This window comes from Eurytemora carolleeae, unplaced genomic scaffold, assembly GCF_000591075.1.
Source record: "Eurytemora carolleeae unplaced genomic scaffold, Eaff_2.0 scaffold970, whole genome shotgun sequence".
Classification (NCBI taxonomy): Eukaryota; Metazoa; Arthropoda; class Copepoda; order Calanoida; family Temoridae; genus Eurytemora; species Eurytemora carolleeae.
In genome coordinates, this window is record NW_019397088.1 from 102347 (window position 1) to 130006 (window position 27660).

At 32.2% G+C, this 27660-nt stretch overlaps 1 protein-coding gene across 5 annotated transcripts; it reads left to right on the forward strand.

The window, feature by feature from the left end:
- On the forward strand, window positions 1–27660 carry LOC111711760 (beta-galactosidase). 5 transcript variants are annotated; one of them, XM_023486185.1, is made up of 22 exons: window positions 2–242; window positions 2575–2648; window positions 3082–3227; window positions 3520–3613; window positions 3767–3875; window positions 4391–4532; window positions 4971–5081; window positions 5717–5763; window positions 9727–9817; window positions 12320–12404; window positions 13006–13137; window positions 14686–14745; window positions 14922–14970; window positions 15576–15667; window positions 16250–16344; window positions 19796–19891; window positions 20250–20290; window positions 21938–22097; window positions 23222–23292; window positions 24037–24079; window positions 27199–27281; window positions 27334–27660. In XM_023486185.1, the coding sequence occupies exons 1-22, from the start codon at window positions 87–89 to the stop codon at window positions 27358–27360; spliced, it is 2004 nt and encodes a 667-aa protein (XP_023341953.1). In that variant the 5' UTR covers window positions 2–86; the 3' UTR covers window positions 27361–27660. The 5 variants fall into 5 exon arrangements, with proteins under 5 accessions (XP_023341955.1, XP_023341956.1, XP_023341953.1 ...); XM_023486187.1 differs by having other exon boundaries at window positions 1–242; window positions 16250–16272; window positions 27199–27660; XM_023486188.1 differs by having other exon boundaries at window positions 1–242; window positions 15576–15655; window positions 16250–16272; window positions 27199–27660.

Here is a 27660-nt window from a genome sequence, read left to right on the forward strand (position 1 = left end):
GTCTAGTATAGTATAGGGTAGGAGGAGAAATGTTTATATGTATTCTCGGATCATCAGTCTAGAAGTGTCAACTCTGATAGAAAGAAATGTTTCCCACAAATATCCTAATACTTCTAATGGTGACGAACCTTGCTCTGGGTTCAATTCTAGATTTAGCTCCGGGTTCAGATCTGAACACAGCTCCGGGTTCAGCTAACAAAAGAACATTTTCCATATCCTTCAGAAAAAATACATTCATTAAGGTAAATGTAGTCCCGGAGTTAAAAATGTTTAGTCAGATATGATCATGGTAATTTAGACAAATGCAAAGATAAAGGAAAGCATGACAAATAAGAAAGGTTTAAACAGGAAAAAGATTAAGGATAGAAAAGGTTTGAACAAGGAAATAATGAAGGATAGGAAAGGTTTGCACAAGCGGAAATGATAAAGGATAGGAAAGGATTTAACAATGAAAGGGTAAAGGATAGGAAAGGTTTTAACAGGGAAAGGATGAAGGATAGGAAAGGTTCGAGCAAGGAAATGTTTGAACAAGGAAAGAATGAAATATAGGAAAGGTTCGAGCAAGGCAAGGTTTGAACAAGGAAAGAATGAAGAAAAGGAAAGATTTGATGAGGAAATGTGGAAGAATAGGAAAGGAAGAAGTATAGGAAAGGTTTGGCCAGAAAAGGAGGAAGTATAGAAAAGGTTTGAACAAGGAAAGAATGAAGAATAGGAAAGGTTTGATCAGGAAAGGAGGAAGTATAGGAAAGGTTTGATCAGGAAAGGAGGAAGTATAGGAAAGGTTTGACCAAGGAAAAAATAAAGAATAGGAAAGATTTGATCAGGAAAGGAGGAAGTAAAGAAAAGGAAGAAGTATAAGAAAGGTTTGGTCAAGAAAGGAGGAAGTATAGGAAAGGTTTGAACGAGGAAAGGTTTTAACAAAGTGAAGTTTTAAACAAAGAAAGGGTGAAGTATAGGAAAGATTTGATCAGGAAAGGAGGAAGTATAGGAAAGGTTTGAACGAGGAAAGGTTTTAACAAAGTGAAGTTTTAAACAAAGAAAGGGTGAAGTATAGGAAATGTTTGACCATGAAAGGATGAAGTATATGAAGGAATGATTATAGAATAAAGTAGGTTGGTATAGGAAAGGTTTGACCATGAAAGGATGAAGTATATGAAAGGTTTGACCATGAAAGGATGAAGTATATGAAGGAATGATTATAGAATAAAGTAGGTTGGTATGGTAAGAGGACGAGGAAGGATCAAAAGATTTTGATTAAGAAATGATGGAGGCTTAAAAATGGATTAATAAGAGCAATATAGAAATAAAGTGGAAATAATTGATCAAATTATAATTAAAAGATATGGATAAGGAAAGGTTTACAGGTTTGACTGCATATATGGATTGAGAAAGGATGAGAGGATTGGAGTAGGAGAAGAAGGATTAGATTGGTTTGAAAAGATATGAAGATAAAGTAGAAATAACTTTCATCATCCTTATCTTTCTACTGTAGGTTGAGCATACATAGTAATTTATTTTACACACAACCGTATTCAAATAAGTTCTTTTCAAACCTAAACTCACATTTTCCAATTGTTCCTTTAAAGGGACTGTCTTTGAAATTTCGAGGAACCTTCCATTTAAAGAGACGTGTCCTCGAAGAACCTTTATCTGAAAAAAATTGGAAGATTTTTTCGGCCGAAAAGATTTAATTACAATTGGCTCAATCCGTAATTTTAGATAATCAAAATGTTTTCTTAGTCATACAAAGTTCTTATAAGTACCATTGTGAATCGTACATAGCACTCCATAAATGTAGAGTTACTTGATAACACGTCTGAAGTTGAAGGATCCCTTTTCATTCTTGTTTCTCTGGTTTTATTGGTGAAAAAATGTACAAATTACTCCAATAACGTCTATGCGAATAATTTGATTTATCTTTGTTCAGTTCTCCTATTATTCTAAAAAAATTTAATTGCTTTTAAAACATTTAACATAATTTTTATCTATTTTCCTTAATTTTAGATTAATTACTCACTTTAAACTCTAATTTTCTAATCCTTATATCTTTGTAATCTACTGCTGTAGACCTTCCAAAACTCTGCTAGAGTTCCTTTCCCGTGGTTTGGTTCTATGTACATTAATTCTCCCACAATATCTATACTTTGCTTGTCTGGGTGTCTGTTTGTTTGTATCCAATAAACGTCAAAACTGATGAACATTTTTTGTGGGACCTCTCATTACCCCAAGGAAGGTTTATGGCTGCCCAGAAGAACAAAAAGTTGTCTCCAAAAATTTTTGATTTTCATAAAATTTTGAAAATCCACGAAAACAAAATTTTTAATCCGCAAAGCTTTTCATTATGTTTTCATCGAAGAGCAAATGCTGAAAGAAGAAGCAACAATTAAAAGTTGAAATAGAAGTTGCCTAGTTTATTTTGAAAATCCTCCAGGTTTCCACAATTTTTGTTGTTTTCCACTTATTTCTGATTGGATCATGGATCTTGAAGCTCTCTGGTTGAAAGAAATAGTGCTGAGATAAGGAAGAGGGTTGAGAAGAAACCTTTTAATAAATGTTTTTAAAACCTTTATTTAGGATGGAGAACCTTACCGTTATATATCAGGGTCCATGCATTACTTCAGGGTTCCGAGACAGTACTGGAGAGAAAGGTTAGACAAAGGAACTAAGTTCTTGCACTAAACTCTGATTTTTTAATCCCTAAATCTTTGCAACCCAATATTACAGACCTTTTTCTTTTTCAAGTAGAGGACTGATTTCAAAGCCTTTGTATATTTTCTTAAAAATTATTATCATAAGGCAATGTAGACTTGGAAATTTGCTATCAAACTATCTAAAATCAAAGGCAATGAATATAAAATTAATCCTTTGTGAAAAAGTATATTTGGAATAATATGGATTCCACGTTTTTGGTTTAGTCACTTTGAGAGATTCCTTCCGGAACGTGTATAACATTTTTTGGAAGAATTGAATTAGCTTCCAAAAAAAAAACTGTTTAACTATCAATCCAAGATATCTGAAAAAACTAATGGATTAAGAAAATAACTTTTATATTTAAGAACTAGAATGATCTAGTGCTCATAGGTTGGAGAAGATGCGCGTAGCAGGTTTAACGTGTGTTCAGACCTACGTGGAGTGGTCCTCTCATCAACCCAACCCGGAGGAGACTATATTCAAGGATAACCTGGATATAGAGGAGTTCCTTCAAGCTGCAGCAGATACAGGATTAGGTATACTCAAACCAGAGCTAGGAACTCTTGTATTGCGGATATCGAGATCAATCTTGTCAGGTTCATCGGCAGATTAATTTAACTTTTATTCAAAATCCCGCATCTTATTTGTACCATAGAGAATTAACTAAGAAAGCGATTAAGCATTTATCCTCAAACTAAACGTATCCGCAGTGGATATCGAGATCAAGTAATCGGGATTACGAGTATCCAAAACAAAAATATCTAAGATCTGTAGATATTTTTAACTTGTGATTATTATTATTATTATTATTATTATTATAATTTCTAGATGTGATCCTACGTCCTGGTCCCTATATTGACGCGGAGCGTGATCTGGGTGGATTACCCTCCTGGATTCTGAAGAATAAAAATATAAATCTCAGGAACCTCTAACACCTTCAGACCTGGCTCTCAGGGCCCAAGTTTAGATGGAAAAAGTTTAAAATCAAATTAGTAGGTTTTCTTTCATCATTCTCTCTCCGCCATTTTCTTTTATTCCTTCCGGGTGAATAGTTAAATGTTTGAGTTGAGTTTAGAACGAATGATCCAGGATTCATGAAACCTGTCGAAGCCTGGTATAAAATCCTTTTCAAGAAGATAAATAAGTATCTTTATAAGAATGGAGGACCGATCATAATGATCCAGGTACTTTCAGGGTTCAGGAAACTATATTAATTGGTATTATTTGGTAAAAAAAAAAAAAAAACGGCGACATGAAAGGGTGTGTTCGCGAAAAATGAAGGGGGGTATTGGCTGATCCCGAAGTGAATTCGGTTTTTATCGCTACTAATTTCACTTGTATCAAAGGAGGAAACCTTATAAACAGTAGAACTCATAAAGATTGACGGAGTTACATTATTTCACCCAAACCGTAAATAAGTTAAACAAAGGAATTGAGTTTCTGCCACAAACTCAAATTTTCTAATCCTTATATTTTGGCAACCTGATGGCGGAAACCCTTGATATTTCAAACTTAGGCTATTTGATCTAACAGAATTCATAGTTTGAAATATATAACGTCTACGAAATTGGGTTGAAAAGATAGAGGTATTAGAAAATGCGAGTTTGTGAAAAAACTCACTTCCTTTATAACTAATCATTCAGATATTATCAGTTCTAAATATTAGTTTTCCTGATCCAACCTTGTTTTCTATCTCTAGGTAGAGAATGAGTACGGATCATACGGAGCACAAACTGGATTCTGTGAAAAGGAGTACCTGGAGAACTTGAGAGATCTAACCCGAGGTCTAGTTGGAGATGATGTGGTTCTCTTTACCACAGATGGAAACAGTCTAGATCTTGGTAAAAAAAGGAAAAATAGAGTAAGGAACTTAGTCTTTGTCACAAACTCTGATTTTCTACGTCCTTCATCTTTGCAATCCAATGTCATAAACCTTGGATATTTCAAACAATGAATTATGTCTTATCAAATAATCTAAGTTTGTAATAAAAAATGTTTACATAATCAGGTTGCAAAGATAGAGAGATTAGAAATTTTTAGTTTGTGGCAAAGACTCAATTCTATTCTTTCTTATCTTCTATTGAATCTGAAATCAAAATTAAAATGTGTAAATTCTTCAAACGCATAGTGATATACTATTTCTTGAAAAACATGAGTTTAACTAAAGCAGAGAACTTATTTGATTAAAAGGGAGAGGGTGGGCAAATATTCTCTAACCATTGAGTATTGATAATTAATCAATGTAGACATTTTTTAAAATGTTCATATTTATTTTCCAGTAAAATGCGGGAAGATTGACCAAGTGTACGCTACAGTAGATTTTGGACCTGGAGCAAACGTAACTCAGGCATTCCATGTTCAGAGAACTATCGAACCCAGAGGACCACTAGGTAAAAATTAGAGTTTATTTCATAACATGAGCTGAATTAAAAGCCTGGATTATTATTTTGATCTGGACTTGATTCAAGTTTAAACTCCGGGATCAATTACAGATGGAAGCTTTAAAAACCAATCAAGTTAAGAAATTGATAAATATTTGGAAAACTGAATAGATTTAATGTTTAAACATGTATTGTTTATTAGATCAGAGATGGAATTTAAAGAATTTGAGCCGCGGTTTAAATCCGCCAAAACCCGGTTTAAATCAAGGGCCGGCTTAAATCTTGAAACATTTGATACAATTTTAAGTGGAACCAACCATATTTAAACCGCGGCTTAAATTTAAACCGCTGCTCAAATTCTTTAAATTCGGCCACTGGTTCTTTAAATGTTTCCACTTTCCAAATACTCAAAGATATAAGCAAAAAAAAGTATACCAATCTTAAAAGAAACCTGAGATATGCCACAAACTCAAATTTTCTAGTCAGTATCAAACCTTCAACCTAATTGTGTAAACCTGTTATATATTAAATTAAGACTGTATTAGAACTGATATATATATATCAAAGGTCTACGAAATCGGGTCGGAAAGGTATAGGGATCGAAAAATCAGAGTTTTTGACAAGAACTAACGTTCTTTTTCTAGTTAATTCTGAGTTTTATCCTGGTTGGTTGGATCACTGGGGTCACCAGGTATTTCATTCAAAAATTATCTTATAAATTTAATTCATATTTTATAAAATACCAGTTTTTAAACCCAGCTTTGTTGTTTTCTCATTCATTGAACTAATTAAAATCATTACTTGAAGCTAACAGTCTTCTTCTTATTCCATAGTTTTATGAGTCCCAATGTATTAATAGTTTTATGAGCCCCACTGTGTTAATAAACCGTTGTCAACAACTGGAACCCAGATGTTGTATTGTTAAATCTAATTAAACCATCTGAAAACACAAATATATTTATTGTGAAGGTGTCTAGTTTATTAGTAGAATTATCCTGATATTTGAACCCATGTCTATAATTATAAAGATAAAATGGCAACAGTAGTCCTATATGTTTAATGAGCACCCTGGAGGGTTTATAGTTTAAAGTAACTTTGTTTCATCTAGGGTTGTCATTATTTTGTTTCTTCTGGTATCACGTTTTGCTTTCTTTGTTTCTTGGTATCCTAGTATCCTGGTATACTGGTATCTTGGTATCCTGGTATCCTGGTACATATCCTGGTATCTTGGTATCTTGGTATCCTGGTATCCTAGTACATATCCTGGTATCCTGGTATCCTAGTACATATCCTGGTATCCTGGTATCATGGGATTCTGGTTTCCTGGTATCCTGGTATCCTGGTATCCTAGTATCCTGGTATCCCGGTATCCTAGTATCCTGGTATCCTGGTATCCTGGTACATATCCTGGTATCCTGGTACATATCCTGGTATCCTGGTATCCTGGTACATATCCTGGTATCCTGATATCCTGGTACATATCCTGGTATCCTGGTATCCTGGTATCCTAGTATCCTGGTATCCTGGTATCCTAGTATCCTGGTACATATCCTGGTATCCTGGTATCCTGGTATCCTAGTATCCTGGTATCCTGGTATCCTAGTATCCTGGTATCCTGGTATCCTGGTATATTTGTAACCTAGTTTACTTGTATCCCAGAACTACAGATTACTCTGCATGGTTGAGTTTAGGTAAAGGTTTAAAAGGATTTTGACGTGAACATGAAAAAATTGAAAAATGGTCTTTTTTCGAGCTCAACAGAAAATACAAAGTAAACCCGCGTATAATGATCTCACACCTTCCTTACAAACTTAATCTGGGAAAAAATTTAATCTTTTCAAAAATAGAATCCTACTTTCTTCAGCACTTCCCATGCTTGCTTGAACTAAAAACGACAATAAAATTTGAATTTGATTTGAAATTTTAATTCTAAAAGCATGTTTTTAACTGTTTGATATCTTTTTGTTTGAACCATGTGTATTGTCTGTAATAATTGAACAGTTATAAACATACATATTGTAACCGGTGTGAGCTCAATAGCTTGGAATAGGGATAGTTCAATTGATGTAACCCCATCATGGTTCTCATATGTACCCGGAGCTAAACTCAGATTGGATAGTTCCATTGATGTAACCCCTTCAGTCCTCATATGGCCCGGATCCGAGGCAAGCTCGGATTGCAAGTAGTTCGGCCTATAAAAAGGACTAAGTATTAGCTCTTTTGTATATAGCTATAGGTCGGACAGAAAGTGGGGCGGATGATAAGTTGCCAAAGTGGAGAAATCCGAAGACGGAAGATTAACTCGTCGTACGAGGCGAATGAAAGGTGGAGAGTCCGTCAGAATGCTCCGGCTTTCCATGATCCATTAGCATCATTTTTTTTTTTTTTTTACTTGTAAATGCATTTTTTTTACTCTGTAGATTTACTCACATCAGTTTCCTTTAGATTTCCTTTATTTCATACCACTTTTTTATGGTAACAATATTTTTCACACATCAATTCAATTCATTTAGTACAATGGTACAAGAAACCGGTCCAAGGGACTGAAGTATTTACCATCAATTTAGTTACTTGTATATAAATAATATGCTACATGTATATTAAACTTATTTCTAAGTAAACAATTAACAATAAACAAATGTACTCTCCTAGACTGTACAAATATCGAGATTCGTATGTACTCTATAATCCTACAGTACACACCTTTGGTACTTTAAACTAACACACACTCTTCTGGTACAGACACACACACATGACGTTTCCGCCCCCTGCTTTTAGGTTGCAAAAATAGAGGGATTAGAAATCTTGAGTTTGTGGCAATAACTCAATTCCTTTAATTGACCGTACATGTTCAGACAGGCTCAATATAACCTTGTACTATACCGTACCGTTCACACCTAGTATTTTGACCCAGCACGACCAGTAAATGAGCTAATGCTTCCAAGGCTCAAGAGTTGATTTGGGTCGGTACAATTTTTAAATTCTAAATCCGCGAAATAAAAAAAAATACAATTTTCTGCTAGGAAATAATAGAGACAGTCATTTTTTTCTTGACAAAATATTGAAAATAACTATTGACTATTTCCTAATTTATAATATTTTTTTAAGGTTTCAACTGGTTTCAATATGTACGCAGCGTATACTGCAACTGCAATTAACTTTCCTTGCATTATAACCTTGGTACACTTGTACAACAAATAAATCATTCCCTTCTATACTATAAAAAGTTGTAAAAAATAAAAGGTATAAAGTTTATAATCATCAAATAAAATTATTATTATTCGATCTTTAAAACCATCATTTCTGTCCAAAGTTTCTGTACAGTATTTTTAATAAAAACGGTCTTCTATATAAAAATAAGAAAACCGGTTTATTTCTGGTGGAACTACCTGACTTGTCAAAATATGATAAAATACACATACAGATGTAGATACAGGGTGGGGTGTCCCATTTAATATGATGAATTGACTTGAAACAAAGAAAACATGGACGTGGCATGTCTGATTCACAACAATAGCCTTTAACCCTCTATTTAAGTTACAATATAAAAGATATCGTTATTTTAGATTTAAAAGGCGGCGTTGTAAATCTGTAACTATGGTCACTTGAAATTACGTTTACAGTCCCTTTAAATTATTCTCAAACATCATATTCTCCGGGACACTCTTGAGATGTTGATTTGATTGTAATCATACAAAACTCTCTTTCTCTCTCTCTCTGTTTCTATCATGTCGGAATCAGGGAATATCTGAATATAGACTGTATTCTTTTTATTTAAAATATTTCGTAGAAAAGGGATGAGAAAAGATTAAATGCAGGGGAAACGAAATTGGATAACATGCAAGGGGGATGTAAAGTGAAAACTGTCAAACATTGTAGAAAATTTTATTTCAGGACGTGCATTTTACTATAACTTTAAGAATCAACCTGTGTTCAACTTTTTAAGGGTGGCGAGAATTTAACTTTATTAAAAATCGGCTCGCAGATTTGTATGCAAAGACTGGAAAGAAAATTCAGATTGGTTAACATAACCAACTCTCCAAATAGTGAACCTTATTTTTTTCTTCATTTGAAAATTGATTAATATAACGTTCATTTTTTAATGTTAAGGATTGCTTGAAATCACTTTAAACGATGAAAAAATGGCGCGGACGGATATGAATAAAAAACGAGAAGAATGAAATAAAGCTAATTTATGAATATCTCCGGTTAAAAAGTGATATATTTATTTCTCCGTAGATATATTTTATACTGAATGGGTTTCGTTTCTCCTTGATTACCCTTGAATTACAGGAAAAGGAGTATATATATGCAGGATACATATTCTTCTTTATCTTTAATAGACCACTATTTACACTGATATTCAATATAAGGCTATAACCCAGGGGGGGTGGGGGGAATTTAAGAATTGGTTTTAACATTGCTGATGGATTTGCATAATTCTCTCTTTAAACTTCACTAAAGATAAGAGTTATTCTATAACAATGTTTCACTCTCTGGTCTAACGACAATCAAATCTGAATGTCTCAGTTACGGTCAAGGTGATTATTAGATAAGAAGCTGAACTCTGTCGCATTTATAAGTTCCCAGCTCTGACTTTTTTTGACAATAATATCGTGCGCTAAAAAAAATAATTTTTAACAATTTGTTTCAGCACTCTAAGGTTGGTTCAGACGAGGTGGATAAAACATTGGATGAAATGCTCCGGGTTGAGGCTAACGTTAACATCTACATGTTTCACGGAGGTAATAGATAAACTCATTAATTTATAGATATTTGAGAGATACATTAGTAAACTGATAGATTATTAATTTATAGATAATTTGAGAGATACATTAATAAACTGATATATTATTAATATATATATATTTGAGAGATACATTAGTAAACTGATAGATTATTAATTTATAGATAATTTGAGAGATAGTAAACTGATAGATTATTAATTTATAGATAATTTGAGAGATACATTAATAAACTGATAGATTATTAATTTATAGATAATTTGAGAGATACATTAATAAACTGATAGATTATTAATTTATAGATAATTTGAGAGATACATTAATAATCTGATAGATTAACTGATAGATAAGCTAATAAACTAATTGATATACTAATAAACTGATAGATAAGCTAATAAACTAATTGATATACTAATAAACTGATAGATAAACTAATAAACTAATAGATATACTAATAAACTGGTAGATAAACTAATAAACTGATAGATATACTAATAAACTGATAGATAAACTAATAAACTAATAGATATACTAATAAACTGGTAGATAAACTAATAAACTAATGGATATACTAATAAACTCTTAGATAGACTGATAAAATGATAGATAAACTAATAAACTAATAGATATACTAATAAACTAATAGATAAACTCAATAAACTGATATATATACTAATAAACTGATAGATAAACTAGTTAACTGATAGATAAACTAATAGACTAATAGATATACTAATAAACTGATAGAAAAACTAGTAAACTGATAGATAAACTAATAGACTAATAGATATACTAATAGACGAATAGATATACTAATAAACTGATAGATAAACTAATAAACTGATAGACAAACTAATAAACTAATAGATATACTAATAAACTGATAGATAGACTGATAAACTGATAGATAAACTTATAACCTGATAAACTTATAGATAAACTAATAAACTACACAAATATACTAATAAACTGATGGATAAACTGATAGACTGATTGATAAACTGATAGATAAACTTATAACCTGATAAACTGATAGATAAATTGACAGACTGACCAAGAAAAGTTTTAAAGATGTTTTAGAAGTAAAGTTTAGGAAATTACTTGAAAGACAGTTTTCTAAAACCAGAATTATAAAACTAAACTGCAGTCACAAATATCTGAGAATGTTATAAAAAGAAATGGATGAATGAACTTTAAAACTTTGAGAATAATCCATCTTTAAGAGAGAGAAAGATAGAAAGAGAAAGAGAAAGAAAGATAGAGAGAGAAAAAGAGAGAAATATAGAGAGAGAGAGAAAGAGAGAAAGAGAAAGAAAGATAGAGAAATATAGAGAAAGAATGATAGAGAGAGAAAGATAGAGAGAAATATAGAGAAAGATAGAGAGTGAAAGAGAGAGAAAGATACAGAAAGTAAAAGAGAGAAAAAGAGAGAAAGATAGCAAGAGATAGAGAGAGAAAAAGAAAGAGAGAGAGAAATATTGAGAAAGAATGATAGAGAGAGAAAGATAAATAGAGAAAGATAAAGGGAGAAAGATAGAGAGAGAACGATAGAGAAAGAATGATATAGAGAGAGAAAGATAAATAGAGAAAGATAGAGGGAGAAAGATAGAGAGAGAAAGATACAGAGAGTAAAAGAGAGAAAAAAAGAGAGAGATAGCAAGAGATAGAGAGAGAAAGAGAGAGAAATATAGAGGAAGAATGATAGAGAGAGAAAGATAAATAGAGAAAGATAGAGGGAGAAAGATAGAGAGAGAAAGATACAGAGAGTAAAAGAGAGAAAAAAAGAGAGAGATAGCAAGAGATAGAGAGAGAAAGAGAGAGAAATATAGAGGAAGAATGATAGAGAGAGAAAGATAAATAGAGAAAGATAAAGGGAGAAAGATAGAGAGAGAAAGAGACAGAGAGAAATATAGAGAAAGAATGATAGAGAGAGAACGATAGAGAAAGAATGATAGAGATAGAAAGATAAATAGAGAAAGAGAAAGGGAGAAAGATAGAGAGAGAAAAATAGCGAGAGAACAAGAGAGAAATATATAGAAAGATAGAGAAAGAAAGAGAAATGAATATTGGACATGTTAAAGTCATATCTGGGGTCTAAAAGTAGTCTTCCTTTTCCAGAGTTTTCTGGCTCTCACTGTGTGGAAAGAGTGTATTTTCTTTCTCTAAAATATACTGACTCCCCTGTTTACAGATCAGCTTTTAACCCTAATGTTGCACAAATTGCATTTTAATGTATGTAAAAACTAAACAGTTTCTCATATTCTCTTTGTTATCCTGAAAATGGTTGTAGTTCTACTCAGCTCTAATCTTCTAATGTGCTGTGTTTAAACTTGTTTATTGTTGCAATTTTGTGGATTGCGGGGGAGTTAAAACTTAAATTAATGGGAGAATTCTTTTCTGAAATTTGATGAGATTTGAGACCTTTTTGTTGGGATTTGAAACTCTTTTTCTTGGGATTTGAAACCTTTTTCTTGTTTTTAATCCTTGTTCTGATTTCTCCAGGTACATCCTTTGGACTGAGCGCCGGATCTAACTCTGACCCGTTCCTTGTAACTCCAACATCTTATGATTACGATGCTCCAATCAGGTTTGGACTCATTGCTCATTCATCATATTTTACAATGATAAGTTAACGCTGTTTATTGCTCTTTGCTTAAAAAACACTGCGTGTCTTTCTAATTCTTCACTGCTTATTGATCATTGCTTTTCTTAACTAATACTTCACTGCTAATAAATCACCTCGTATTGCTCATTGCTCACAGAATTCTGCTCTTTTAAACTAATACTTGCTAAGTTAATATTGTTCTTTACTAATACATCACTGCTTATTACTCATTGTTTACAGTTCATTGCTCTTCTTAACTAATACTTCACTGTTCATTAACCACGATGTATTGCTCATTGCTCACATAATACTGTTCTTCTAAACTAATACTTCGCTATTCATAGGTCCTAACTAGCTACTTGTTGCTAAGTTAATACTGTTCTTTACTAATACAACGCTGCTAATTGCTCATTGTTAACAAACCACGTTTTTTAAATTAATTTCTTACTGCTCATCCATCACATATGGTTATTTCTCTGCTCTTCTTTACTATTACTTTACTGCTCATTTTTAACATCATATGATTTCTGCTGTAAAGTATTATTCAATAATAACTGAAAAAATTAAAATTAAAATTTTTAAGCGAGAGTGGAGATGTCGGAGAGAAGTTCTGGAGAATTCGAACCCGTATCCAGAGCTATCAATCCGTCCCTCCTGTTCCCCCAACCTTCAGAAATGAATCCCAGAAAGGAGATTATGGAACTATACCTATGAGGTAATCTCATGTTTCTTCTTTAAACTAAAATCTTAATGCTGCACCTTGATCTCTCTAAATTTAACTAGTAATCCCTGACTTAATGTAAACTTTCAAAACCTAGTAATATTCATCCATAGAGAATAGAATATATATTAGAGGGGAATTTACTATAAAAAATTGTAAAACGGCCATTTTGTTGTACTGTTTCCATACTGCAGGTGTACTTCACATATTTATGCTATATAACCTTATGTATTCATCATATTGTAAACGTTTTAATATTAATTAGGTGGGGATAATACCCAAAACAGCAAATAGCTCATCTCCCCTAATTGCTAAAATACATACATGTAGTAAACATTATAAAATTAGTTGCAGATTTGTTGCCTGTGACATTATAACTTGTTTGTGTATTTTTAGCAACAAACTATATCTTATCTTAAATTATTTATCTTATCCTATCTATCTTATCTTATCTTATCTTATCTTATCTTATCTCAAAGATCATTGTCTTTTCCAATATTTCTCCATGCTTACCAAATGATAGAAAATTCTTTAAAAGATTAATGTTAAATTGACAACGGTACCCTTGAAAGCTTTGTCTAATCAAGATTGAATGAGATATCCAGGTTTATGTTTCTAATGATTATTTTTATGTGTGGTTTCTCTACAAAAGTGAGTTGCGCATTTCTTCCTTCAGAACTAATAGAGAAAATAACAAAGCTTCCAGATTATTGATCAGATACAGGTTATAAGGGTACTGTTGTGAATCAGGTCTGCCCCTCTTTACATACGGTGGTAAGCGATTATATCACTACAATGAAGACAACTTTTTTAATAAAGCTTTGATTTACTAAAGCTTTTTTCGAGTTTACAAGTTTTAATTGATAAATTCTCTTAACTTCTATGTTTTTTTTTTGTATCGATGCTGTTTAACAGCTTAATTTAAATCAAAATTGAATTAGAAAGTCGTCGTCATTGTATTGATATAATCGCCTACCACTGTAGAAGCTATACTTTTAAATTACATTGACAGTATCTTTTACATTGCATGATTTACTGTTTTAATAAAACACATATTGAAGGAAATTGTATTTTGTTTATTTAGATTTTCTGTGACAAAGCATATTGTTTTCCATTGATTGGTTCGTATTTGAAAAAAATATATCGATATAGTCATAGAGATAAAGAGAGGCGGCTAGGTTTTTTACATTTTTGTGGATTAGGACAGATAAAAAACTATTTTTTTTTGTAAACAAACAAACAGGAATTCCGACCTTTGTTTAGAAACCCATCAATATTTCGATATATGTATTTTTCAGAATAAGAACCGATAAATGAAAAACATAATGCATTTTCTTCCATGTTTGTTTTACTAGAATTGTAATTTTAAGATTTAAGTTTTTCAACNGTTTTGTTTTTTATAGGATAATGCTTAATTTATTAAGCAATATGCATTTTACTCAGTCCAGGGCCAAATTTTAATAGCTGAGGCCCCTTGCAAAGTTTTTAGTTTTTTTCTTCAATGACATATTTCAAATTCTTTTATCTGTTTCTATACTCTAGGTATATCTGGCCTGTATTCAACTTGTTTAGAAAGTACGGAGTTCACGAGAGCCCTGTAAGGTATGCAATTTAAAAGGATTCATAGAGAAAGAATTTCTCCTTTGATATCAAATACTAGAGGTGGAGAAAGGGAGGGGGGATATCTTTGATACGCTCTTATACTTATTCCTTCAACAAAGTTAACGTAAAATCGTCAAATTACGCTATAGATCTTCTTAAATAATGTTTATTTTTAGCTTTGAGGATTTGCGACAAAACAATGGATTCCTACTTTATGAAACTCAGGTTATAGAGTACATATTAAAGTTTATGGAACACAAGTATAGAGTATATATTAAAGTTTATGAAACACAAGTATAGAGTACATATTAAAGTTTATAAAACACAACTATAGAGTACATATTAAAGTTTATGAAACACAATTATACAGTACATATTAAAGTTTATGAAACACAAGTATAGAGTACATATTAGAGTTTACGAAACACAATTTTAGAGTACATATTAAAGTTTATAAAGACAAGTATGGAGTACATATTAAAGTTTATAAAAATCAAGTATAGAGTACGTATTAAAGTTTATGAAACACAAGTATAGAGTATATATTAAAGTTTATGAAACACAAGTATAGAGTACATATTAAAGTTTATAAAAATCAAGTATAGAGTAAATTGTACAGTTCATGAAACATATTAGAGTTTATTACTTTGGTTTTAGTACTAAATGATGTTACCTATAATGGATGAGTCTTATTTAACCTCGTTAATCTCTTTAAATGTAACAATTTACACTTGAAAGATTCAGGTAACCAAGAATATAAGATTAAAGACCAAAAAAAGTGTCATCTTTTTTATGTTTATCCCTGTAAACTGTACAGTCTACATATTCAGGTTTCTGGTCTATTCTCCGATCCTGCTGGTTTAAATATACCTGGAATAAGAGACAGAGCCTATGTTTATATAAACTCAAGGTATTCATCCAGGTCCAAAATTATTTTATATATTTAATATTTCAAGTTTCAACTGTAAAGGGGAAAATGCACTTGTGTGATAAATTTTCTTCGGAAGAGAAAGGGATATATCCCCTTCCCCCCCCCTTCATTTTAGTTTCAACAAAATCCCTATTTTCAGTTCATTTAAAAGGAATCCTAAGTGCAGTGTTCTGTTCTGAATCTAAAATATGGAATTGTTGGAAAGATAAAATGGAGTTTAAAATATACAAGTCATTGCTCTGCCAGCTCATTCTCCCACCAATTACTCAAACACTGAAGCCAGGGAAAAAATCATTTGAAAAAGTTTTAAAAACTTGGAAGCAGATTTCATAAGGATTTGATTTAGTTTTCGCGCACTCTCGTTGATCTGATTGGCGAAAAGTTTGGAAGTTTGACCAATCAGATAAATGAATTTGTGTTTAGCTCATTTGAACCGATTTGAATTTAATCAGTTTCGTAAAATCAAAGTTGCCAGCTCAGATACATAGATAGACAGCGAGACACAAAAAGATAGAGATTGTGTACTCAATTTTCGTGGAAGGACGGATAAATCCTAATGCAATTTTTTTTTAGGTTTGTCGGAGTTTTATCCAGGGGTGAGAATATACTCAGTTTACCATTGCAACCTAGGGACGGAGATTTAATCCGAGTACTAGTTGAGAACCAAGGTATTCGTCCTCTCTAATACATAGTATACTAGTAGAGAACCAAGGTATTCATCCTATCTAATACACAGTATACTAGTAGAGAACCAAGGTATTCATCCTCTCTAATACATAGTTTACTAGTAGAGAGCCAAGGTATTCGTCCTCTCTAATATACAGTATACTAGTAGAGAACCAAGGTATTCGTCCTCTCTATTACACAGTATACTAGTAGAGAACCAAGGTACTCGTCTTCTCTAATACATAGTATACTAGTAGAGAACCAAGGTATTCGTCTTCTCTAATACACAGTATACTAGTAGAGAACCAAGGTATTCGTCTTCTCCAATACACAGTATACTAGTAGAGAACCAAGGTATTCGTCCTCTCTAATACACAGTATACTAGTAGAGAACCAAGGTATTCGTCCTCTCTAATACATAGTATACTAGTAGAGAACCAATGTATTCGTTCTCTTTTATACACAGTNTAGTACCAGGGGGGATGATAGTTCTATACTTGTGGGCTCATTTAGGTGTACTGTACACTTACAACAGTTTAGTGTTTACTAATATTGATATACTATAGGTTAGGCCAGAATCTCCTTATAATAAATAAATATGCAGTACGTATAGTTGATGGCCTATACAATTAGTAAAGGATTAACGATTAGCACTCTATACACTATAAGCTCGTTGGTTTCAACTGTTTAATCTTAGTTTCAACGGGTTAATCTCAGTTTCAGTGGTATAATCTTAGTTTTAACGGTTTACTTTCGGTTTTAATAGTTCAAGTTAAAGTCCTACTCCTATGGTTTAATCTCAGTTTCCATGGGTTGATCTTAGTTTCAAAGGTCGAACGTCAGCGATTTAATCTCGGTTTCACCAGTTTAAACTCTATTCCCTGGTTTAAATAAATAGCCTGGTTTACAGTTAGATAAGACAATGCAAAAATACTGACAAGAAAAAATGGATATTAGGACAAGAACAACAATATGAACGAAGAGCTACATATTGTCAACTGTTGTTTCAAGGCTTGGTTTGTATAAATCATAAATCTTGTAGTGTATCAAAATCAGAAATGGCTACAATATGTGACAGAAACTGTCCTAGGGATTAATTACTCACAATGATACTATATAACAAGGCCAAAAAATGGCAGTAACATACCAAAACTATGATATTTTTTACTTAAACTGAAGAAATTGGAAAAGTACAAAGTACATATAAGGATCCTAAATACCTTTTCTGTTGTTTTGTCAAGAAATTCTCTTTAAAGGAATTGAGCCTTTGCCACAAACTCTAAACTCTATATCGTTGCAATCCATGGTTAAACCATGAAATCTGTTGGATCAAATAATCTTTTTTTATTATAATATTAAAGGTTTACACCATCAGGGTCCGAATTTAATGAATTTTAGCCGTGTCTCAAATCCCCCAATAACCGGTTTCAATTCAGCTAGCTAACTCATAGGCCAGGCGAAACTTCAAAGTCGGCCCGATCTTGAGAGTTGTTGCCCAATTTTTAGAGATGTCCAGTGTCCGAATTTAATGAATTTGAGCCGCGTCTTAAATCCGCCAAAAACCGGTTTCAATTAAGCACCGGCTTTAATCTTGAAACATTGAATACAATTTTAAGTGAAACTAACTATATTTGGCCACGGCTTAAATTTAAGCCGCCGCTCAAATTCTTTAAATTCGGCCTCAGATCTCTTTGATCGAATATGAGTTTATATTTTATTGATAATCCATTTGGAGAGATAGAGAGCGCTGTTTTTTTATTCTAATGGTTGCTGAGATATATTAGAACATAAATATTTTATACAAAACGTTCTTTCAGTAAAATGGCATGAATAAAGTGAGAAACTCAAAATATGCAAGAACCCAATCTCGGAATTGCAAAGATTTGTTAAGCAAAAAAAAACTGCTTCATTCCCGTTAAGAAGAATAAACGAGAATAATAATCTATTTGATTATTTAAGCCAGCTTAAGATATTTTGCCTTCCTTTACAGGGACTGCTCCCGTATTTCATTTAGGATCACTGCTAATCCTATCTCACCGCTACAAGATATTCATCAGAGCCAGAATGTTCAGTACTCTCTGTCTAGTTTTTTTCTCATAGTTTTTTTTAAAACAAAATTCACGATTATATTACCTAGACCTTACATTTTAAAATATTTATGAAATTTAACAAAAGATCAAATCTATCGAAAATATAATGTGTAAAGTGTCCGAATTTTATGAATTTAAACTGCGTCTCAAATCCCTTAAAATCTTTAAAAATTCAATACGATTTTAAGTGGAACCAACACTATTTGAGCAGCCTTGAATTTAAGCCGCGGCTCAATTTCTTTAAATTCGGACTTTTAAAAAGGATTTAATTCCAATCTTTTTTAATGTGTTTTGAGTTTTCAGTTACAAGAATTTAAGTTTTTCTAACGCATTGCGACAGATTAACGAACTTGACTTTTATTTTCAGCTTTCTGGCTCATATACTTCGTTCCTAAGGAACATCTATTTATCGACGAAAAATAAAAACTTTTTTCTTTAGATGAACACTCTCTTTATAAGAACAGATTACGGGCTTATGCAGCAGAGGCAACGAAGGAAATAGGCGTAATTTATATTTTCTCTAGGTAGAGAGTAGAGACACGTGGCAGTTTTTAATATATAAAACAAATAAAACATAATATGAAGTATTAACTATATACGAATGCGTCGAAAAAAATCGATGACTAAAGGTTGTAATATCTAAATGATTTGTTTGGAATAAAATAGATTTTTACAATCCGAGTAGAATAGTGCAACTTTCTGAATTTGTAAGGACACAAGGTTCTTCAGTGAGAATCGAATTTAACAATTTTTTCCTAATAGACGTAACAGATAGAAGTAAAATTAGTAGCAATCACCATCGAATATTTTTCGAGAAAGCCTACACCCCCCTTCATTTTTCGCGAACACTCCCTTTAACGTTGAAAAATTAAAAGTAAAAATTGTTTTAAAGATTGGCCTTTGATAAAAAAAACTCTCTTAAATGCTTCCGTAAAAAAGAAAAGTTTTTAATCCTTGGAAAGTTTTTAAAACAGCAGTAGTATTGTTTTGAACAATTGTATAAAGGGGCTTCTCGTTAGCGCAATACAATACACATTCACTATAGTTCACACCAGACCCAATATACATTCAATATAGTTCACACCAGACCCAATATACATTCACTATAGTTCACACCAGACCCAATATACATTCAATATAGTTCACACCAGACTCAATATAGTTCACACCAGACCCAATATACATTCAATATAGTTCACACCATACCCAATATTCATTCACTACTTGGGATTTTACTTTAATGTTACTTAGATTCTCTCATCCTATACCTTGTTTAAACAATTTTTGACTAGCCTGAGGTCGGTTTTTATGAATAGAGGTTGAAATTAATACTGTTAGTTGAACTATATGATACCTTGTAAAGGTCGAATCTGTTTTGGGCCGGATCTGAGGGATAGAAAAGGAATTATCGGAAATGTTACACTTGGCGGGAAAATTTTGAAAAATTGGAAGATTTCAGGTAATTATGTACACTGTACACTGTACAGGATAAAGGGTCGGTACTATTTTCATTTCTATCCGATGTATCTGAGAAATAAATGTCGATTTTAAAGTCCGTTAATTCCCCCGAATTTATGCAAGGGGCTGATTCATTTGGTGTACCGTCCCGGTTAACTAATATTGTCTGTATATGTACTGTACTACTTGCTCTAGCTGGTTTAAAGTCTGTACTGTAAATACTAAGTTCTAAATTAGCTAAATGGAGTTCAATATCTTTTAATACTAAGACTATTGTTAATAAATGATATATTTCAGTTTTCTAATTTTCTACTTTTAATTAAACTAATTAATTATAAAACTATTATTAACTATTCTAGGACTAACCTTCACAGAGAAAACGGTTCAAGCTTTGGAAAAGGTAAAATCAGGGGCTTACACAGAGGTGGAAAGGGGGGGGTTATAGGAGCTGAGCCATCCCTCGTAGATAAGCTATATAGGAGCTGAGCCATCCCTCGTAGATAAGCTATATAGGAGCTGAGCCATCCCTCGTAGATAAGCTATAAAAGGAGTTGTAAGGAAACATGACAAGCAGGAACTGTATATAAATGTATCACCATATGATCCAAATTAACAACGTATATTTAATGATAAATTGATAAAAACATGTTGCATCATTTACCATTATAAAATGTTTCCTCTACTCTAACCAGAGTTCACAGTGGGATTTGCAAAACTTGTTTTTTATTTATTTTACCAAGGGAGTAATTAACAGACTAGGCAACAAATATAAATAGAAGCATATTTTTTCACAGGGATAATAAAGCAGTCAGGCGGGATTGTAAAGTTATCAGTCATTTAGGGATGTTAACGTTTTCATTTTTTTGAAAAACGATCGTTTTTTTTCGTTTTCCTATCGTATTTTTGTTTCGTTTTTTAAAAAAGTTTTTAAAACGATTGCTTTTTAAATGATCGGAAAACGAAACAAAAAAAGATAGGAAAACGAAAAAAATCGATCATTAAAAACGATTAACAACCCTACAGTCAGTATTGTAAAGTTATCAGTCAGAATTGTAAAATTGTCAGTCAAGATTGTAAAGTTATCAATAAGGACTTTAAAGATATCAGTCAGGATTGTAAAGTTATCAGTCAAGATTGTAAAGTTATTGATAAGGACTGTAACACCATCAGTCAGGTTTGTAAAATTATCAGTTAGGATTGTAAATTTATGTCAGGATTGTAATGTTATCAGTCAGGATTGTAAAGTTATGAGTCAAGATTGTAAAGTTATCTCAGTAAGGACTGTAAGATATCAGTCAGGTTTGTAAAGTTATCAGTTGGGATTGTAAAGTTATAAGTCAGGATTGTAAAGTTATGAGTCAAGATTGCAAAGTTATCTTTGTAAGGACTGTAAGATATCAGTCAGGATTGTAAAGTTATCAGTCTGGATTGTAAAGTTATTAGTTAGGATTGTAAAGATATCAGTCAAGATTGCAAAGTTATCAGTCAGGATTGTAAGGTTATCAGTCAGGATTGTAAGGTTTTCAGTCAGGATTGTAAAGTTATCAATCAGGATTGTAAAGTTATTATTCAAGATTGTAAAGGTATCAGTCATTACGATTATGAGAGCTTAAATCTCACGCCTTAGTCCACTCGACCAAGTAAAGTTATCAGTCAAGATTGTAAAGTTATCAGTCGAAATTGCAAAGTTATCAGTCAGGATTTTAAAATAAATTTGTCAGTCTAGATCGTACAGTTGCAACCACCGTTCATAGAGTTGTCAGCCAGGGAATTATAAACATGCCAATCTAGATCATACTGTTACAAACCCAGGATCAAAAAGTTGGCAGCTAGAGGATTACAATGGTTTCAGCCGGAGTTTCATTAAAATGAGATGATAATATAGGAATAAACTATTTATGCACTTGATAAGTTGAGACACACGGCAAGCTTTGAGATTGAGGGTTTTTCCTTAGAATATGATGTCGATATTTTTAAAAAGAATATTTTGACTGTTTATAAAAATCCAGCCATGCCATCCGAGACGAAAAGTTATTGTCGTTTTCAGTTGATTTCTGAAAACCTGAGGAATGGAGGGACCCGGAGACAGGTTCAAGATCAAGATCTCAACACTTCTCAGGGTAGGATGAGCGTCTGGGCTGCAATGTTTCAACTCCAATCTAATTCCATATCCCAGGAACCATTGGATACCTTTGTGGAATTGCCAGGTACATCTTATTACACAGTAGGCTTAGATTCAAACCAAGAAATAATTTGAAGGGAGTGTTCACTAAAAACAAAACGGTCTATAATTGAGCTATAAATCGATACAATTTCAATTAATGTTTCTGTCAGGAGAAAATTCTCTTTAAAGGGACTGTAGACGTAGTTTTAAGTGACCTTTCATTTGTAAAGTGGCAGGTCCGACTTACTACAGTACTGTTTAAACCTTTGACTGCAGAATGAGCTGGAGTATAATATCCGCAGAAACGCTTGTTACTGACTGTTGATTACTTATTCACATATAGAACATTATATATTATCTTTTTTTCTGATAATATATAATGTTCTATATGTGAATAAGTAATCAACAGTCAGTAACTCCGTATTTTCTGAAAATATGTGAAGATATAAAGTCATTTGCGTGGTACTTACACTGTGCGTGCACTCCTTTAAAACTCCAGTTTCCCTGTATATTTCGACCCCCATTTTATAGCCAGAAAATGTGGATTTCTCCGTCCGATTGTCAGGAAAAGGTATGAAGGATACTGTTGTGTATCTACATGCCTCTATGAATAAAGGGTAAATTGAAATCATCATCTTAAAATTCTCAAGTTTCGATATATTTTACAAGAGAAAACTAATCAGTGCTAAACTTTAAAGAAAAGGTTTTTTAAAATGCCAGAATTGCATTAAAGAATCATCGATCAAGAAGGATAGATAGATAGATGGATAGATAGATGGATAGACAAATAGATAGATAGATATTAGATAGTGATAATAGTGAAAATAGCGTCAATTAGTGCGGCAAAGTCACAATGAAATATATAAAAATTGTATCATAAGACTGATAAACCTTTTTTATCCAACAATCAGTGTTCAATCAGCTCCTACCAATCTTCATAATTCAATTCAATCTTTTTACCAATCAAGGAATATCTAATTAGGAACGTTCTAATCGTGAACTGAACTGAGAACTAAAGAAAAGGCTTAACAACCCTTTTTTGGAAAAACAAAAAATAAAGGTTTCAAAAATAACGACACTAAGTTTTATTTTGATATTTCAAATTTCGGAAAATACTACTAAAAGATGCATTTTATCCTAAAAAGTATTTAATTCTAAATTATTAAGGTTGGCATAAAGGAATAATAATTGTGAATGGATTTGTACTTGGGCGATATTGGCCCGCAGTTGGACCTCAGGTATTATATACGACATTAGTCTCAGGTATAACAACAGCCAAATGTCATTAGTCAACAGTCAACAGTCAATGGTCAAAGGTCAAAGGTCAATAGTCCACAGTCAACAGTAAACAATCAACAGTCACCAGTCGAATGTCCACGGTCAACATTCAATTACCAATGGTTCACTAATGACGGTCAAGGTTAACGGTCAACAACAAACAGTCAATGGTCAACGGTCAACTGATAATGGTCAATGGTCAATAGTCCAAAGTCAACAGTAAACGATCAACAGTCAACAGTCAACATTCAATTGTCAATAGTTCACCATTTACGGTCAAGGTTAATTGCCAAAGTTTTAACATGCAAAAAAAGGTCTTCTTGCAAGCAAAGTCAAAAGAATAAGACTAAGAGTAGACCGGGTTTAAATCAAATTAAAGTAGGTTTATTTAAAAACAAATTAGTGTAAATATAAGATTCTAAAGTAAGTCCTTTTGATGACAAAGGTCAAAGTTCCAAAGTTGTCTCTTAAACGTGAGGGTAACAGAAGTAGGAACCATTCCAAAGATTGGTATCCCCTTGTAGACTGTAAGTCCTCTGTTGGCAAAATATAAAGGATAAGTACTTCACATACCCGCCAAAGGCTAAGGGCTGAGATCCTGATTAGTTCTTTTCAAGTCGTTGGAGATCTAATTCGTGCTTCCGAGTTACTAAAAACATTCGTACTTTAATGATTATTTTTTTAAATTTTCATCAATATTATAGATGACTCTGTATCTGCCAGGTACACTACTCAAACCATATCCAGGTACTAATTGATTGATTGATTGATTGATTGATTGATTAATTAGAAATATTAACTTACTATTCCGATATCCAAGCATTAAATCCTTGCTAGATTTTTTTGTTTGTTGTTTGGTTGTTAGGAACTTTATTTTTTATTGTTTAGTTAGTGTTTAGATGTTTTATTACTGGATTGTTTGGTTGTTTGGTATGATTGTTGAGTGTTGTTTGGTTTGTGTTAAGATGTTTGATTGTTTGGTAGATTTTTTGTTTGGTTGGTGTTTAGATGTTTGATTGTTTGGTTGTTTGGTATGTTTGTTGAGTATTGTATGGTTTGTGTTTAGATGTTTGATTGTTGGGTTGTTTGGTATGTTTGTTGAGTATTGTTTGGTTTGTGTGTAGATGTTTGATTTTTTTGTTATGTTTGTTGAATATTGTTTGGTTTGTGTTTAATGTTTGATTGTTTGGTATGTTTGTTGAATATTGTTTGGTTTGTGTTTGGATATTTTATTGCTTAATTATTTGGATATTTGTTGTATTTAGTTGTTAGGTTAATTTCTATGTTAATCTTCAATTTACATAAACATTATTTCTTCTCTCCTTGTATAAAATGAGTTTATAAAAACATGAAAATTGTAGAAATATTACACAAGTCTGTTCGTAATTATTTTATCAACTTTTAAACCGTAACCTAGCATATATTTTTGCTTTTGTTTTAAAACTTTTCGATACACCTACCTTGAAACAACCAGGGCGAGATCTAATCTCGGTTTTTTTCAATTTGAATACAATGGCGTTTTGGTCTATAATTAAACAAATTAATTAAGCAAAAAAGTATGAAAAGATTTTTTTTTGTTATAGGTCACACTTATAACAAAGTGTATTTTTTGCCGCCTTTAGACCATCATGGTTCCCCCATAGTTACTTCACTTCACTTGGGACCATTAAGTAAAATAAGGAGCCGCTCTTTTAATTTTTCGCGAAAAAATTTGGTCTTTTCATTTAATATATATTTATATATCTATCTGTAAGCTATAGCTGGCAAATCGGATGGACCGAATGAGCAGAATTTTGTTAGGGAACCCTTGAGTACCCCGGGGATAACATAGGCTAAACAAAGTAGAATTTTTTTTAAATCAAATTTTTTTGTTTTAAATTTGATTAAAAAAATTTCACGGGCAACGCTGGGCACTTTAGGCATAATAAAGCTCTTTGCTAATATATATATTTTTCATGTTAGCTATAGCTGGCCAAACGGCTTAACTGAATAGGAATATTTTTTTACGAAACTAATGGGTATCTTTGGGTAACATAGGCTAAAAAAAATCGACTTTCTTTTTCAAGTTTTTCTAAAATTCCACGGACAACGCCGGGTACTTCAGATAGTGTTTAGAAATTCGGAAAATTGAAATTTTACCTAACCACGGGTTTCTTATACCAATTTTTCCTGCAAAACATCCAGAGCACAGTGTTTCAAAATTTGTCTTGGGAACTCTTGATAAAGTAAAATTAAAGTAAATAATTATTCCCTGCCATGTTTATTCCTTATTTCTTGCATAATTAATACAACTAGTTCATTAGTTATATCATATATTTACTGCAGCTTAATCCTTCATCTTATTATACTGTACACTTAACATCTATTTATATATTAAGTTGCATGTTTATGGAAGGATTAATTATATTTTTTAATCTTGTATATGATGTTGTATGTTGTTCTATTTTAAAGGAGACTGTAAACCTATTTGAAAACAAACAACCTTAAATAATGATCGTTAAATCTGAATATTTACTGTGGACACTTTTAATTTCTGTTTAATCCGATCTGAGCTGGGAACTTTTGAATGATTGACATCGGGATTAACGCTTGATCCACTCTTTTTCTTAATCTCGAGATTAAATATTGCTTATTCTCCTCTTATTATTAATCTCCAGATTAGTTAACCAATCGCGATTAAGGATATCCCATTCTAAAGTTTTCAGCTCTGTTCTCCTCTTTTGGATATCCCTACTGGATTTCTCTAATTATTAAATGGCGCGCAACGTTTCAATTTCCTGTTCAAGATTCTGCATACGCCATTCTGATGTGTTAAATCTTAGACACTATCCTGTAGTCTGTAGACAAACCAAAGATTAAAATAATCTTCAGATTAACAAAAAGAGCATTTTAAGCATTTATTTCAATATCCACAATTCTAAACATTTTAATTGGAATTTCGGAAATTCGGGCAGTTAGGAACATTTTTGAGTAGTTCAATTGGTTTAATTGTGATCATAAGTTAAAAAATTAGGATAATTTCTACTGGGTGATTTTTGAAAGTCAAATTTTTAAAATGTTCGCCAAGGCAAAAAAAAGATAACTTTAATATCTATTAACTCGTTATTACATGACATTTGATAAAGAAATTAATTATCTCCAGTATTTTTAATCTTTCTCTGCTGTGGAGGCTCTCAAACAACTTCCAAACTTCAAACCAGATATTTTACCAATTGGACTTTTTTACATTACATGGAGGACAAATTTAAAATTTTATAAGCTGGAATCGTATATACCATTTCTAGGGTCCTTCAAAGTTATTACAACTGGTAAAAAACCATAATCAAAAATGTTGAAAAAATTATTTTAGTAAGAAAAGAGCCGTATTTTTACACTGTTTAACCTGTTTAAGGGAGACCTGTATTTTTGGGTCTAGCCCTGGTTGCTTCGGGAATTATCAAATGTCAGACATTTAGAAAGAAATTGGAAGGTTTTCGTATTCAATATTGCAGATTTTCCATCCAATAATTAAACACAAATTAAAAAATCAACTTTAAAAATCACACTGTATTTTCAAATTGATTCACAAAATTTTTTTCTTATATTTTTATCCTGTACCTTTATACTGTACATTTGTTATTCTGTATCCTTAATAGTTTTAATCTTTACAACCTGAGTGTTTAAACTTATGATATTTTTATCCTGTACTTTTATACTGTACATTTGTTATTCTGTATCCTTAATAGTTTTAATCTTTACAACCTGATTGTTTAAACTTATGATATTTTTTTATTTATCTACAGCATGAGGTTGCAAAGATGTAAAAATAAGCAAACTCTTATATAATGGGTATAATCACCTTTAAGTTATAATTTTTGTTTGTTCAGAATGGAATCGTATCTCTATCTTGGAACAGGATAGGCTGACGTGCTTACCGTACTGCAATATCAGATTCAGAACCAGTTCTAATATAGACGGTCCAACCCCATTCCAGTAATATCAGATTCAGAACCAGTTCTGACATAGACGGTCCAACCCCATTCCAGTAATATCAGATTCAGAACCAGTTCTGACATAGACGGTCCAACCCCGTTCCAGTAATATCAGATTCAGAACTGCAGTTCTAATATAGACGGTCCAATCCCATTCCAGTAATATCAGATTCAGAACCAGTTCTAATACAGACAATCCAATCCTGTCCTAGTAATTCAGATTCAGAACCAGTTCTAATATAGACGGTCCAATCCCGTGCCAGTAATATTAGATACAGAACCAGTTCCCATCCTGTTCCAGTAATATTAGATACAGAACCAGTTCTATATAACGCTGAAATACATAAATTCGAAAAA